This window comes from Euprymna scolopes, chromosome 33 (assembly GCF_053919585.1).
Source record: "Euprymna scolopes isolate OS-2025 chromosome 33, ASM5391958v1, whole genome shotgun sequence".
NCBI classification, from domain to species: domain Eukaryota; kingdom Metazoa; phylum Mollusca; class Cephalopoda; order Sepiida; family Sepiolidae; genus Euprymna; species Euprymna scolopes.
Genome location: NC_136514.1, coordinates 56,915,798 through 56,932,434, shown reverse-complemented (window position 1 = coordinate 56,932,434; position 16,637 = coordinate 56,915,798). Strand labels below are relative to the sequence as shown.

The following is a 16,637-nucleotide window of genomic DNA, read 5'->3' as shown; positions in this document are numbered from 1 at the left end:
AATAATGCTACCTTTGCAGGGATGTGTAATATACAATACATATTTAAAATAATTTTACCTACCCTCCGACGGGTAATTTAAATACATGCATGAAACAACTTTACATACTATCGACAGGTATTGTACAACATGTTAAGTAATTTCTCTTACCACCAAGGCTACAATAATTTTAAGAAAACTGAAACAATTTTTAGAAAGTGGATCATTAGGATTACCAAATTAGTACATAAATACATTATCTTGGTTAAGGATTAGGCAACCATTGCTTCATCCTACTGGCCCATTGTTCTCTACCTATCAGTCATTCGGTCACTCGTCACATCCTGAATTAAACCCTACCCTTATTTCTCTTTGGCTGAATTTTAATTTGCTTTTCAAATCACGTAATCCTCTGTGCAAATTCCAGATGTAACATTTGGACAATTCATTCTAATTGAATCTTTTAATCATTTTAGTATTTTATAGAATCTAATCAAATAGTTTATATGTTGGGATTGAATATAGACGTTTCCCTATTAGTGTTGCTTCCATTTTTATTTTCCAGACACGATTATTCCAAGATGGTAAAGAAGCTCTTGGAAAGGAGTTTCGGTCTCAGTTGTCTCGGTATGGCAAACCTGTCCCCCCCATTATTATCCTTGATATGTTAGGAACGGATGAAGGTGAGTATTTTTTTAATAGCAACTAACCGTACCAAACTTGCATTTTTGTTTCACTTTTTCTTTTCACTTTTACATGACATAAATTCTTTTTATTTATTATTTATTTTTATTTTTAATATCTTTTGATTCTTAAAAAGCAAAATGACAGACAAATATAGTGTTTGGATTAGGGAAAAGAATCCTTCCGGAGTTGTGCAAAAAGTCTTTTTCTAATCCAAATCGTATGAGTTCTTGAAACATAAATTAAGTGTAAAAACATTATTATTTATCCCACCTGTATTACCATTAAAATGGCCTTTATTTAAATCAATAATACAGCATAGTCTTTCAAAATACTGTATATATAGCTGAGATTAACAACAAACTCGCACCAATTTCTATGCCTAGTTTGCATAATTGCGTTTAAACAGTTTATAACAAATTAATGTTTAGTGTTATTCATTTGTAATTTTATTGTCCTATTTTTCCCGTATATATATATATATATATATATATATATATATATATATATATATATATATATAGGGTGGCCACAAAGTCACGCACCAATGTTAATATTTATTTTTTAAATTTGAATAAATGTTACTACTATAACTTTTTTAATTTTTTAACTTTTTTAATTAACATTGGTGCGTGACTTTGTGGCCACCCTGTATACAATAGTTTTGTCAATATTAACAGTAATTAAAGTGATTTCATAACAAAAAGGAATAAATTACAAAAACCTCCTTTAAAATATGCTGTTACGCAACTTTTATTCCATTTGTTTTGATAGAATATGATAAGCAACAAATTGATTAAAAAAAAAAAGTCTCCTGGAATTCATGGTAAAATGACACTGAAACAAAAGAATGGGATATCTTCTCAAAACATAAATAAAAAGAAATGTTGAACAATAAACACCTGCAAGAATAACAAAGATGACACCGTTAAACAATTTACATGAATTTTTATTGATTTAAATTAATTATAGATGTATGAAAAGCTGAAAGGAAGAAAAACAAAAAAGATAAGTTGTTCAGCAGGGGACCTATTTTACTGATCCATTTTTTCACTGAGCAAAATATGTCATATTGATGCAAAAAATTGATGGAAAAGTTACTTGTCAGCAAGAAAGAAAGAAAAAGATGATAAACTCACAATTCCTTTCTTTTTTATATATATGTGGACTTCTTTATTTGTTGTATGGATATCAGTTCATTTTTTTTTTTTCTGATCTCCATTTGCATTTCCAAGTTATTACGTTTTTTTTTATCATGTCACTGGCTGAAAAACATATTTTTATTGATATTTTTTTGTTTGTCTCATTTAAAATTACAGCAGAATTTGCCAACTCTTTATTGTTATTTTTTCTCATATTGTATTTTCCAACACATTTACAGTGGGATTTTTTTTTCCATATTATAATCCTGAAAGGTACAATGGCATTTCACTGCTCCTCACCCCTACATATCGTCTGCCAACTCTAATCCTCTGTACTTTTTTCTTCTTCCTTTTCTTTACCTTAACCTCTCTCTCTCTTTCTCTTTCTCTTTCTTTCTCTCTCTCTCTCTCATTAGTGACATCCTTTTTTATTGTTTTTAAATTCAATTATTGCCTTGATTTAGACATAAATGTTTCACTCTAGCTTTTTGGTGTTTGTGCAGTATACTGGATTTTCAAAAAACCCATATCAGGTGAAAACATTATTACGTATTAATGTGTTGTATCAAAATTAGTCTAAATTCCAAAAATTATGAAAAATAATCGAGTACAAAAATAATTCCAATTAAAAATAGAATTTATTGAATTTTATTGTATGTTGTAATTTGGAAGAGTTCTGCAACCAATTCTGTATAACAAATTGACTTATCTCCCTTTGTTTTCCTTGAAATCTGATATTGAAAAAATAGAAACTGTCTGCCAACTAGTCTTTATGAGTTTTATCTGAAAAATTTCTCTAGTGCATCTTTTTTTATCATTTGTCATAATTTTTTGAATTTATTCTAATTTCAACATGATCCTTTATATAGTATGTAATGATATTTTCACCTGAAATACATTTGTTTGAAAACCAGTATACTGCACAAGCGCCTTTTCTGTAGAGGGGATTGACTTGATCTTTGACAAATTCCCATTCATTTTAAAAGATAAATTTGTATCAAAATCGATATTTATTTATAAAAATATAAATGCAAACTTTTTATTTCATGTTTACAATAAACGGTTTATATCCAGAATTCAAATTAATTGCAAAAACAAAATACAGAAAAATCCTTTTGATGTACGTAACTGCCATGGAACAAAAATTTCATATTGCAAAAATTGTGTAAGTTAATCAAATAAGTTTTTTTTCTATAGAAAAAGTTTTTATTTTTAGTAACTAATACTATTGTAGCCTTTACAAGGTTGATTGTTGAAATCTCAGTATTTTAAATTTAGTTGTTTTATTAAATATAGCATTCAAAACTCACCGTTTTTGTTTCTTCATAAATTTTATTTTTTTAATTAAAATAAAACTACTTGGTCAATTTACATAATTTTTGCAATATGATACGGATATGTACATCATAAAGTTTTTTTTTATATTTTATTTTTTTTTAATTAGTGTAAATTCTAGACATGCACCCAACAAACATATGAATGAAATATTTAATTAAAACTTTACAAAACAATAACAAGTCGGCAAAGACAGTATCTTTATTTTATTTTTAATTTTACCAAATAGTTCTACTGTCTCTTTAATATATGCAATCAAGATTTAGCAGAGTTATCTACCCCTTATGGTTATGGTCCTTGCTTGGCCTTTTGTTTTTAAACTAGCAGTTCAGCCCAGCTTTGCTCGGGCCCTATGTACTGTTCATACTTTGCCCTACGTGTGAATACACTTTATATAAGATTACAAATGTTTAGAACAAAATTTGTCTGAGTAATTTTGTAGAGACTGCGGAGGTCAATTTTTTTTTAACTTTGACCCCAATTTTGACCCCTTAACATTTATTATTTTGGTCTCCAATCAAATTACAAAGTTTTACCAATGTCCAAGTTACCTACATCTAAAATTTCGAGTCTTTAGACCCAAAATTGGGGGAGGAATTTGGTAGAATCTGCAACGGTCAACTCTTTTAACTTTGACCTTTTGGCAGCCAAATTTTCGCCCCAAGAATGATTAAAATGCTTGCCGCATCTTTGATTACCCGTTATAAATTTAAAATGTTTAGACCCAAAATCGGCTGAGTAGTTTGGTAGACACTGCAAAGGTCAAATTTATTGAACTTTCACACCTTGGCAGCTCCAATTTTTGCCCCAAACTGATTAAAAAGCTTGCTCTATCTCTGAATACCCTCTATGTCAAATTTCATTTTTTGGGGTTCAAATCAAATTAAAAAGTTTGATCCATGTCCAAGTAACCTACATCTTAAATTTCAAGTCTTTAGACCCAAAATTGGCGGAGGAGTTTGGTAGAGTTTTAAGGTCAAATTGTTGAACTTTGACCCCTTGACAGCCAAATTTCTGTTTGAAAACCGATTAAAAAGATTTTCTTAAATCTCAGTACCCCTTATGTCAAATCTCGAGTCTCTAGACCGAAAATTGACAGTTATTTGGTAGGAAGATGTACACACACACACATACAGACATTTTCACTTTTATAGATATATAGATTGCTATCACAATTATATTTTTACTAGCAGGACTCATTCATATGTAATATATTGATGTTGGCATTCTGTAGATATTCAGCATAAATGGAGATGCTCTGATATTTACTGTTTCCCTTTTGTTAAAACTGCAAAAGTATTTATCTAAGATAGCAGGGATGCCAGGCATAGTCCGGTCGTAAAATATGCTTAAATATGATATTTTAATACTACCAGATTTTGTGTATATTATTTTAGAATCTATCAATTTTTATATATTATAAAGTTGCGATTTTAAAAATAAAAAAATATATCTATATGACTTGGGTGCATCAGCTTGAACCAAAACCAAAACTTATGAAAAAAATATGCGTTATATAACTTGAGTTCCTTCAGCTATAATCAAAACCAAAACATATGAAGAATTCTTGATAAAATTATTTATAAAAAAAATAGATGACTTAAGTGTCATAAGCTATAATCAAAACCGAAACCAAAACTTATGAAGAATTCTTGGTAAAATTATTTATTACAAGAAATGGAAGTGCATAAATGGATGTAAGCCTGACACAGAAAATAACACACGTTATCGTATTAATATATAGATTGTATTTTTTATATAAACAAGCTTTAATTTTTAATTAAATATTGTATCTTTGTCTATCATTTTTTTTAATGTTTAAATCTTTTAGATTTTGTTTAAGATAGCACACACACGAGAAGGGTGTTTTCAGCATTCCTAATGGATATTGTCACAAGGAAATCTTCCTTCTCTGCACGGTCATATCCTCCGAAGATCAAGAGTTGTTGTCTGCTTCTCAAGTCTTCTGATTAGTTAAGCATTTTGGCATCTACCAACTGTCTACATTTTATTATTATTTATTAATAATACAAATCTATTTCCTATAAGATATTGAGTTATTTATTTGTTCAAGATCTGTCTTAAATCAGTTCTGTTTTAATTTGTAAAAATTTGTTTTATTAAATAATTTTCAAAAAAATTTGTTTTGTTTTTTTCATAGAACTCCAGTCAGGAAACGGAGAGGTAGAAGTGATGGAACACTTACCAGAGAAAGTTGGAAGGGAACTTGGAGAAATTGCTCGCTGGCTTGTTACCAATGGAAACACTACAGATTTTCTTAATGTTTACACAACCTCAAGATCTGGAATACTTGTCCGATCTTTACAAGGGTATTTTCTTTTTCGTATTTTTTATTTTTACATATCATGAAAGAGCCACTCTAAAATAGAAATACTGAAATGTACATAAGCACCATTTTTTTTTCTTGTGTGTTGTATGAGGAAAGTGATTCAGTATTATAAATATACATTAGCAAAAATTTGAGGGAGGGGGGGGATCTGGCATATTTACCGATCTAAGCGACTTTTGGTTTTGAAATTTATTGAAAGTAAACTGTGTTACTAAATCTGAAGACACTACTATATTATGTTGCTTTACGTAATCAAAGAAACAATTTTTTTCGGCAATATCATCTACTGCATCTGTTTCTTTTGTAGTTTAATTATATTTCGATAAATGCACATTTTCTTTTCATTATGTTTATTTTATTTTATTTATTATATGTGAAAAATTATATATTTTTTAATTATGTTTAGTAAAAATTCATTCATTTTCTTTTTTATTTATTTAAATTATTTATTATTATCAGATTAATTAAATTTGTTATTTCAGTCATATTTTTTAAGTATTTTATAGAAACATTTATTATTTTTCTTTCACATTTATTTATTTTAATTTATTATATTTTAAAAATATTTTACTTCTGGTATTATTTCTGTAGAAATTTACTGTTAATAACCACATTTATTTAAAACTATAGATTATCATATTTATTTTAAAAATATTTCCATAAAAATAATCAGTTTCCAGATATTCTTAGGTGTTGAGCTACATTTTTGTCAGGTTTTCAGATTAAGTAACACTGTTTACTGCCAACGAGTTTCAAAACCAGAAGTCATTTGGATAGTTGTTGTTAGATTGTAAGATAACCAAATTTTTTTATTCAACTTATAAGTGACATACTATTGTGGTCCAGAGATGCATCCTATGTAAAATCTTAGTTTGAGGCACCATTGTGACAAGTTCTTGGCATAGTCTTGGCACTATTATGGCCATATGTGTTACCTAGGGCCACGAGAATCACATTTACTCTGACCAGTTCTTTATCAATAGTTTAGTGCTTATGCTGTGAAATTACATCCACAAAACTTGCATATTGATGTCATTAATCCGAACAAAGATTATTTGTTTATCCAGGAATCGTTTAGTCTGCTATGGCCCCACCAACAGGCTGCCAACTCCACACGTTGTGTGCCATAGCTTTCTCCTTCATCATCATCTTCAAGTTCTGGTCATATCATTCTCCTTCATCATCATCTTCTAGTTCTGGCCTGTCAAGGCTGGGTGCATCTATTGCCATCTGTTCATCTCCCCCATCTACCTCGAGAATCTCCAAGCTACCAACTACTCTTGGCTGTATCCAAAATCTAATTGTCCACCTCGGAGTTCAGACCTCAACTAACTAAGCATCGGACTGACCCCCCTCCTCCCAAGTGTCGTTCCTATTATTCCTTTTACTCAGTAACCCTCCCTCCAAAATGCCTACTGGCCCATTGTTCTCTACCTATCAGTCATTCGGTCACTCATCACATCCTGAATTAAACCCTACCCTTATTTCTCTTTGGCTGCATTAAGAACAAATTCCTATCCATTGTTTATTGATAAGTTTTTTATTTCTCTAAACCTACTTCCTTTTCTTTTGTCATCTATCCTTTGTTCTTTTCCTAACCCACAGCACTCAATGACCTCAGTTACGCTGCAAGCTGAAAGATAATGGCTAAATCAGAATAAATATTACTTATTATTATGAATATCATTTCTGTTTTAAGGTCTGTTCCCTTCAACTAAGCACTGACTTATTAAGTACATTTTATGAAGTTATTAATCAAGCCCCCCTACCACTATCTTTTGTGCTGACTTTAGCTGCAGAATGACTTTCTGTCACTAAAGAAAAAGAAAATCAACAAACTGTCCATCAAAAGACACTTATCCCATTTTTTTGTCACTCGCCAGGTCACCGAAGTTAAGCAACATTGAGCCTGGTCAGTACATGATGGATGACCATTTGGGAAGGCTAGGCACTGTTTGTACCTTCTAGGAAGGTTGAGCGCGGGGCCAGCACTCTCATCCCAAAAAAAGAACTCCTTGCTACAAAAGTTGTAGATGGCCTATACCCCTCCAGGGGCTTAAGGCTATTGATGGATAGACTTTTAAAGTTATTTCAGAACAGGCCAATGTTTTCAACCAACTGATAACCCTACTGACATAACCTTTAATTGGCTTTTTTGTTTGCTTTAATAATTTTTGTTTTCTTTCCCAGTTTAAAAGAACATTTAAAATCTGCCAGTGGAAGCAGTAATTCTGGTCATTTGCAACACTCACCAGCCCTGGTAAGTACATGATTTTCTTTCTATATTTTATCCCACACAACACGATCAACACTGGATTTCTTCCCAACACTAACTTTTACTAAGGTTGCTTCTTTTTCCTTCTTGTCCAATATCACTGTCAGGTTTCATAGTGCTGTTTTTTAGATACATAGCTTTTTTTTTTTTTTTTTTTTTTACACAGTAATCACCACTTATCAAGGCCCGGAAGCCACTCAGGGATAAGGGTTATATAAGCTGTAGGCATTGCAATTCTAGTGGGTGATGTATGACTTGTTTCCATTATTTCTGGTGTATGTTCCCAGAACTTGCTGCTACATTCTATATTCACCATTTTACAGATGGTCTTGTAAAGATATTTATACATGCTATTGTGTCACATCATATATTAGCTGCCCCACAGCAGAGCCTTACAGCTGAATGTCAGATGGCTCAGTATCCCTAATGATGCTGGGTTAGCTAAGAGGGAAAAGATAACGAAATACCAAGGTTTTATGTACAACATATAAAGAAACTGCAATCTTAGGATATCTCCATCATTCCAGTAATTATAGAAGCAACCGGACTTGTGAAAAATGATTTCAAAGCCTACCTGGCAAATATACCCAATGAATCAAGTGCAAGAGTGATACAAACAATTGCACTTAAAGGGGCAGTTAAAATCTTAAAAAGATGTCTTGGTTGAAATGTCTGAGATAGTGAGTGAATGTCTGACATCCAGTAGGATGCCTCATACCCAGCTAGGACAGATTAATAAGAAAATTTTTTTAAAAAATTTTTCCCAACATACACAGTCAAAAGTTTGGTCAGGATAGAGTCCAACTGTTTTAGATCCTTGTTTCAGTCATTCTCACTTTTTTAGATTTAAGATAACATTTGGATGAAAATAATTCTGAGCAAGACAAAGTATTTTCTGAAAAGAATTAAATCGAATTAGATTTTATTGTATTTAACCACATGCTACAACTATCTACCAAAAAAATTTATGTATCAGAATCAAATATTGATTTTGGAGGAAGAAAGCTATTGATGACAAAAATCGATAAAGAGACTGACTTTATTTTATACCAGCAGTTCAGCCCGGCTTTGCTTGGGCCCTATGTACTATTCATAACTTTATGTGCATATGTATATACATATTAAAACGTTTAACTCATATCCAGGTAACGTACATCTAAAATTTCAAGTCTTTAGACCCAGAATTGGTAGAGGAGTTTGGTAGAGTCTGCAAAGGTCAACTTTGACCTCTTGGCAGCCAAATTTTCACCCAGAAACTGATTAAAAAGCTTACCGCATGTCTGATACTCTTTATGTAAAGTTTTAAATGTTTAGACTACAAATTGGCTGAGTAATTTGGTGGAGACCGCAGAGATCAAATTTTTAAAAACTTTGACTCCAATTTTGACCCCTTAATATTTATTGTTTTGGACTCAAACCAAATTAAAAAGTTTGATCCATGTTCAAGTAACCTAAATCTAAAATTTCAAGTATTACCTTCAACATGCTGTCATAAAAATATGTTTTTTGGCTGTAAAAAAAAAAAAAACTACTTGATCAAATTAAGTGAAATTTTTTTTCGAAGATCTTCAGTTCAAAACAGATACGTACAATATAACTTTTTTTTTTTTCGATATTTTCATTTTTTAATGTCTTGATTAAACTGTACAAGTACTGATTACTGTAACCAAGACGATTCAGTTACTTCAAACAATATCTCTTTCTGGCACATATCAATAGAAAACTCATTGTTTTATGAAGCAGTTGATGAAAATTAGTTGACTTCACTTGCAAATAAAAAGAGGAAGTTACACATAATGAAAAATTCTCTAAACAGTAATAAATTTAAATAAAAAAGCGAAATGTGACACAATGTCGTTTTTTGTCTGGGGGAAAACTAGTTACCCAAAAAGGGGCACTCTGGAAATATTGAAAAATAAAACTTGCCTTTATATAGAAGAGTTTCCCCCCTCCATTGACTAAGGACAATTAACTTGAGTGTAGCATAAAGACGGATACTACACTGTGATCTTAGCCTGAAGGTCAGTTAAAATTAAAATATTTGTCTCAGTATTGAGTAGTAATCTTTTTCTTTTCTTTTTCTTTACACATTTTTGGTCCCTCGACAAAAGGAGGGAGGACCTGTAAATTCAACCTTGTCCGTTCATCTGTTCGCACTTTTCTCAATAACTACACCTTGGAATTTTTTTAAATTTTGCACAAATATTAAACATGATATGAGTAAAAAAAGTAACAGAATGGATTTTCCGGGAAAACTCCGGTTATTCCCCTAGGGATGCCTTTCAGGTTAAAATGGCTAAAATTGATACTTTTGTGCTTATTAAAAAAAAAATTGATGTCTTGGATTTTTATAAAAACTTTCTGAAAAGTTGTAACTAACTGATTTCTATATAATTTTGTTTGTCTATATTTCGCGATAACTCTTGGGAGTGCTCCAGAGGCTCTTTTAGGGCTAATAAAAACAGTCCATTTTAGGAACTTATTTTACCCTATTTTGTTTAGTTGAATTCCCAACATCTTGAAAAACATATCCATTCTTTTTAAACACAAAATGTTATAAATGCTATATAGTATCTATAAATTATTACAAATGAAGCCAAAGTTGGAATCAAACCTTTTAAAATACTAAGAGTTATGTGTTTGAAGTACAGACTCCACATCTGTGGTATAAAGTACACACAAAAGTAAAAATGTTGAATATTTGTTGTTTTTTCTTTTTTATAATAAATCTATAAAAGTAATTTTCTGTATTCTGATTGATTTTAGACTGGTAAAATTCGTCCAACTAAAGAAATGACGCCTTGGAAAGCACTGAAAATTCATGGGTGAGTTTTAGGGACTTTTTATTTAGTGCATGTTTTTTTAACTTGATTAATATTTAATATTTTTATATTTTAAAATATTTTGTACGTTTCTGAATTTTTGAAATGAGGATTGGTTATTGGTCCTTGTGGAATCATGGCGCAGTGGTTAGAGTACTTGGAAAAATCAATTGTAAAAGTGATATTCTTCTGAAGGTTGAAGGTTCAATTCTCAGTGTGAGTGACTAAAAATGACAATTACAAATTACTTAGAACTTCTATCCAGTCAGGGCTGACAGAATGAGAGCATACTACCCCCGTGAAATAAATAAACGATTCTGTTTGAAATTCCATCCAAATTCCCGAGTTCAACAAGATGCACCTCAAGGTCAGGGGTTTACATCAACTGAAACATTGTGAAAATGACACGATTTTTTTCTTTAAATGTTAGATTTTTATTTATGTAATATTTCAATAAACAAACAAAACATTAAACAAAGGGAAGAACATGGTCTTTTCACACATTTACTACTTGTGCATGCATCGGTTATCGCTGGTAATTGATCAAGAAACAATTAAACAAAGTTGTTCCTACATATGTGGCTTTCATTTTCCGGTTGTTGCTTCCGATTTGTACGTTGATCTGTATTGTTGCATCATTTAGTGGCTGTTTAACTCTGACAAATAACTCATGTATGTAAACAGAAGGAAACTTGTTGACAGTTTTAAAGGTTTTACTAGGGAGAGAGGTTCGTTCTTAAGGGGAGAGACCTAAATTCATTTCTTATAAAAGAAAGGCTAAATTAATTCTTTCTTATTTAATTTTCTTACTTAACTTAAAGAATGGGCAATGAATGGACAGGTTTCAAAGAAATTTCTCTTAGATTTCTACATTATTGGCACATGTGGTACAGATGCTTCCTCACCTCAAACTGTTGAAAACTCTTCCAATCCTTGTGCACATGATAATTTTTTATATAATCAACACCTGCTTCTAGTGTGTTTTGCCCAAGGAGCTGATCTCTGAATCTTCACATCAATTGTGCTAGGTGCACTGGGTCCATCTCTGTATGTCACTAGGTTGTCCAGACATGTAACTTAATGAAATACTCTCAAAATTTATACTAGTTAACATAATCTCTATCTGCTGGCATTGGGTACCAATATATAACATATTGTTGTTGTTGGGATTTGGGTTATTCTTTAGGAGAGATGGAGCAGAATTATAGCTTTTTTGAGTCATCCATAATTATAAACATATATTGACCAAATTCCAGATTCACAATTCTAATGCCTCCATTCAGTCTCAAGATACAATGGATACTCCCTGTACGGGTAGCTGTGCAAGTAATTGTGAGGCCAGGGTTGCATACAACACGTCTCTTGAATCGGCACTGTTCAAATCCATTGGCAAGGAGAGTCCCAAGACTGACTGAAAATGATGCAGAGATAAGCAGAGAGCACATACAGCACCTGAAATTCCCAAATGGTTTCCCATTTTAGTAATGACTAGGCTCAATGTTGCTTAACTTCAATGATCTAACAGGAACCAGTGTGTCAATGTGATTATACTGTATACAATACTTGCTAAATAAAGACTATGACATCATCAGAATTTTCTGGGCAGTTTACATAAAACACTAAAAGGTACCGAAACAATGAAATTGCAGTAGTTAATATCATTTAAGAAAATATTTATTTGCTATGATTGGTTTATTATAAAAGAAATTAAATGTTTATCTTGATTTAAGCATAAAAATCATTAAAAAAAAAAAGAAAGAAAAAAAAATTTCTAAAAAATCCCCCCACAAAAAAAAAAATTCTGTTTGCTATCAGTTATTTATCATTCAAAAAATAAATATTTATTCATGAAACTTACCTTATATGAGTGCTTTTTTGTAGTTTGAATTTGAATTTTCTTAAAGTTCTATAAAACTTGTTCAATAATTATTCATTGTATTTTCTTCATAACAATAAAAAAATATATTGTTTTCCTTTTTTCAATTAATTTTTCATTGAATTATCTTTTTTATAACAATATTTTTTCAATAAAACAATTGACCAGTGCTTGTGAAAACAAGATCACAAAACTTTTGTTTGGCACCTTCCAGAGTTTTATGTAAACTTCCTGGAAAATTCCAATGATAACATGATTTTTATTTTGCATAAGTATCCAGAAATACTATATTTTTTAATGAAAAAATTGGTCAGTGTTTGCGTGAAAACAAAATATCACAAAACTTTCATTTGGAATTTTCCAACATTTTATGTAAACTACCCAGAAAATTCTGCATAAGTACCCCTTTTACTTATTTAGCATATATAGCATTTTTATCCACAGACATGTTACTACTATAGAACAATATGTACCATTTTTGCATAAACATTTTTGTAGCTCTAAAAATATTTTAAAATATATTTACATAGTTTGATACTTATTTAGAATTAAACTTTTTTTAAAAAACTAAATTGCAAGAAAATCTTTATGCTGTACGTACCCGTCACAGAACGAAGATGTCATATTCCAAAAATCACAGAAATTGAGCCAGTAGATTTTTTTACAATTTTTAACAATTTTAATAGGAAATTGTAGCCATTAGAAGGCTCAGTAGTTTGAATTGAGTTGTCTCCTCCTTATTTATAAAACATGGTGAATCAAAACATGTCTCGCTGCGTCATAAAATTTGATTTTCGTAGTTAAAAAAAATATTTGATCAATTTATGTGATTTTTGGAATATGACATCTTTTTCGTAATAAGTGTGTACATAAAGTTTTTAAAGATTTTTTCGATCTTTTTTATTTTTAAAATAGATTTGATTCTAAATAACCATTCATATATTTTAAATATTTGTTTTAGTTTTCCCTTATTTTATTATTTATTTTAATTAATATGAAGTCATTTTTTTTTTAAATTAATCTATATGGTATGTATAGGTGAGAAATACACATGGACACACAAAATATGATAGTTTTATTTATACAATGATATCATAAAAAATAAGATATCTTATATCTTTTTCAGATATCTGAAGAAAGCTTCCACGTCTCTCATCAAGTCACCTTTTGAATCAGGTGAGTGTTTTATTTTCTGCTTCCCTTCTCAATTTCTTGTCATTTAAATATGACGTTGATGATGTCAGCAAGTGTACAGTCCATGATATTAAAAATATATGCTGCACTTGTCACCTGTAGTGTGTTATAACAAGTTTGAACATAAGTGTAATAGAAATGATCACTCTCGCAAATGACCTCATGTTTGCTTAAAATGTAAAATGACAGCAGAAAATGTAGGAAAGAAGAAGAAAAGGCAAGCATAATTTTTATAGTGTCACTCATTGGTGAATGTATGTCATTAATTTGCATATGTACACAAGTGGTAACTGCTAAAAGGGACAAATTCTAAAGCATATGCGCTGAGTTTTTTTTTTTTTTTTTTTTTTTTTTTTTGGACAGCTTAGGCCGAGAACAAACGATGGAAGATAATATTGAATATGCGAGGAGTTGCTGCAAGTTGAGGAAAGAAAGGAAAAAGGACTTTCGTACATTGTATTATCTTGAAGTCTTTCTGGCCATGTTTTTTTTTTCTTGATTATTTCTTCAAAATAGACTTTGAACATTCTTATTACACAAAAAGCTGATTTTTATTTAAATGAAGTTAGGTCAGCTATTAGTATGAAAATTCAAAGCTATTGTAGATTAACACTTTTCCTTCTCTTACCTCCACTCCCCTCAAAATGCGATTCTACTCTTTCTGGGTGATTATGTGGGAACACCCTGAAAAACTTGGCAGCAAAAAAAATAAAATATTTTAGAATTTAGATTGGGGTATCCGTTCCACATATGAATTTAACATAAGATGATCCCCCATTTCTGGACCCTTCTAGTATTTTAGGACAGGTTTTGTTTTTTTTTGCTGTGGGAGATAAATTTTCGGTCATATGATTTTTTTTTCTTCTTTTTATTAGATAACCTGCAATAGCTTTTTAAGATATTTAAAAAAAAATATATTTAAAAAAAATGTAGTCTTTCAAAGGGTGCAATTTTAGGCTTTGTTATTGAGGTTGTCTGTTTTGTAACTTTGGTGATACCATTAAAGCACAGGGTGAAATAAGGTTCTAGTATGGTTGCAATAGTTAGGAGTTCATGGAGTAAGTTATAGGAACTTTTGTCATTGCTAACCAGCAGAGAGTTACCACTTTTGACCAAGGCATGTGTACTCAGTGTGATGATGTATGGAAGTGAAACCTAGCAAGGGAGAGTTGAGGACATATGTTGCATGAAGAGAAAAGATACAATGGATGTGTTCTAATGTGAATATTAAAGACAAGCTTAGATGACCTCAGAGGAAGATTAAATCTGGAAAGCAGAGGGGGATGTGTGCAGAACAGGAGACTTTGATGGTATGGTCACATTAAAAGAATAGATGAAAGTTCTTGGGTTATTAGATATAGAAGCAAGTTCAGTTTATGAGTTAAGGTCAAGAAAAATGTTGGACAAAGTGATAAGAATGGACTTGACAGAAAAAGGAGTAAATAAAACCCTGGCTAGAATTAAATACTTTCAGATATCAGTATCATAAAAGATATAAATAAATGAAAACTTTCAATTGTAGAAAGGTTTTCATGGTTTGAAATTGTCACAAGAATGAAGGGAATTAAGAACTAATAAACACTCAATTCATCCACAGACATTAGACAATCCATAGTGTTTGAACAATAGGAAGTTGTGAACATTGCATAAATGTTGATTTCCTATTAGCCTATACTTCCCAGATGGTGCGCATCCTTAAGTATTCTTAAAGGAGCTCGATAATTATAATTTAATAATTATTATTCATTTTTTTTCTTTTTCTTTTTTTTGCAGTTGCTCGGATGTCTTTTTGCCATCTAGTTTGATTGCAAACTTAAACCAATTATAGTTTGTTTGGTTTTACAGATTGATTTACAGATTGATAAAGCTCTTGTGGACATTTGTTGTATGGAGAGCAATGATATAAGAATGATACAGTGAATATGTAATGTGAATCTTAGACAGGGTTAGATCTCATGACCTCAGAGGAAGATTAAATCTTAACAGTATGTCTTCAAAAGGGTAGATTGATGACAACATTGAAAGAATGGATAAGAGTTGAGTTACTAGATGTAGAACAGTTGAGTTAGCAGATTCGGTTTTCAGGGAAAGGCCAAGGAAAACATGGAAGGAATTAATGAAAATGAATCGGAGGAATAAAGACTTGGTCAGAGACAGGTTACTTTGCAAGTCAATTTCTAAAAGCCATCCAAAGCACAATAGCATGTAAAATTGACATGATGATGGTTATCTGTGATACGTTTTATAATTTAGTTTCTCTTTTCTTTTTTGTACAGGTCACCGTCGCACGGGTTCATCAACAGAGGGTGTAAAGGAAGACCCTGCAGAGATTGAAATAGAATTTTATATTACAGAAATGACAGCTCTGCTTAAATTAATGCAGGTATATATAATAATTATTCTTTTATACCTACATACACTAGTGTTTCATGCTTACGCAATCATCAGTGTAGGATAACAATTCCTGCCAGTCAGGAGATTCAAACCCAACCATGGAGCCACTTTTGACTCCATTTGCTAAGCCTCTATGATATTTTGAAAGCAAGAGTTAACTGCCCCTGGATTTTGACAGGGACAACCAAAAACAGGAAAATTCTATGGAGATCATTTACTCCTACTGTTATACATTAGGTACCCTGTGTCAGTGGCGATTAGGTCAGCTAGTATAGAGTTTGACAACGACATGTCATAATGATCAAAATTTGCAAAACGGAATCGTTCGTAGAGATGGTGACTTGTCAGGTTTAAAGCACAAGCAGAGATTAGATGCGTTAGCCAAAACAGAGCTTTGAGTCAAGATGACTAATGACGTCACAGTTTTAGAGCTGAAAGAAAACAAATGTTTTTTTAAATCAGTTGTTTGTGGAAGTGGATATGAGACCCGCCGCCAATAATGCTGTAAGAAACTTTGAATGTTGCTAAGATGAAAATAACTGATCTGACATCTGTTCACACGTCCTTCAAAGATTTTAGAAGATAA

General features: G+C 31.2%; 1 protein-coding gene across 2 annotated transcripts in view; it reads left to right on the top strand.

Moving 5' to 3' along the window:
* LOC145258229 (exocyst complex component 7-like) overlaps nt 1-16,637 on the top strand; it is a 79,159-nt gene that overhangs the window by 21,532 nt on the left and 40,990 nt on the right. For both annotated transcript variants that reach the window (XM_080116182.1, XM_080116183.1), the window contains exons 5-10: nt 545-662; nt 5,302-5,470; nt 7,681-7,750; nt 10,532-10,590; nt 13,590-13,639; nt 15,934-16,040. In XM_080116182.1, the coding sequence (XP_079972308.1) occupies nt 545-662; nt 5,302-5,470; nt 7,681-7,750; nt 10,532-10,590; nt 13,590-13,639; nt 15,934-16,040 (573 nt within the window). The remainder of the gene's footprint in view (nt 1-544; nt 663-5,301; nt 5,471-7,680; nt 7,751-10,531; nt 10,591-13,589; nt 13,640-15,933; nt 16,041-16,637) is intronic.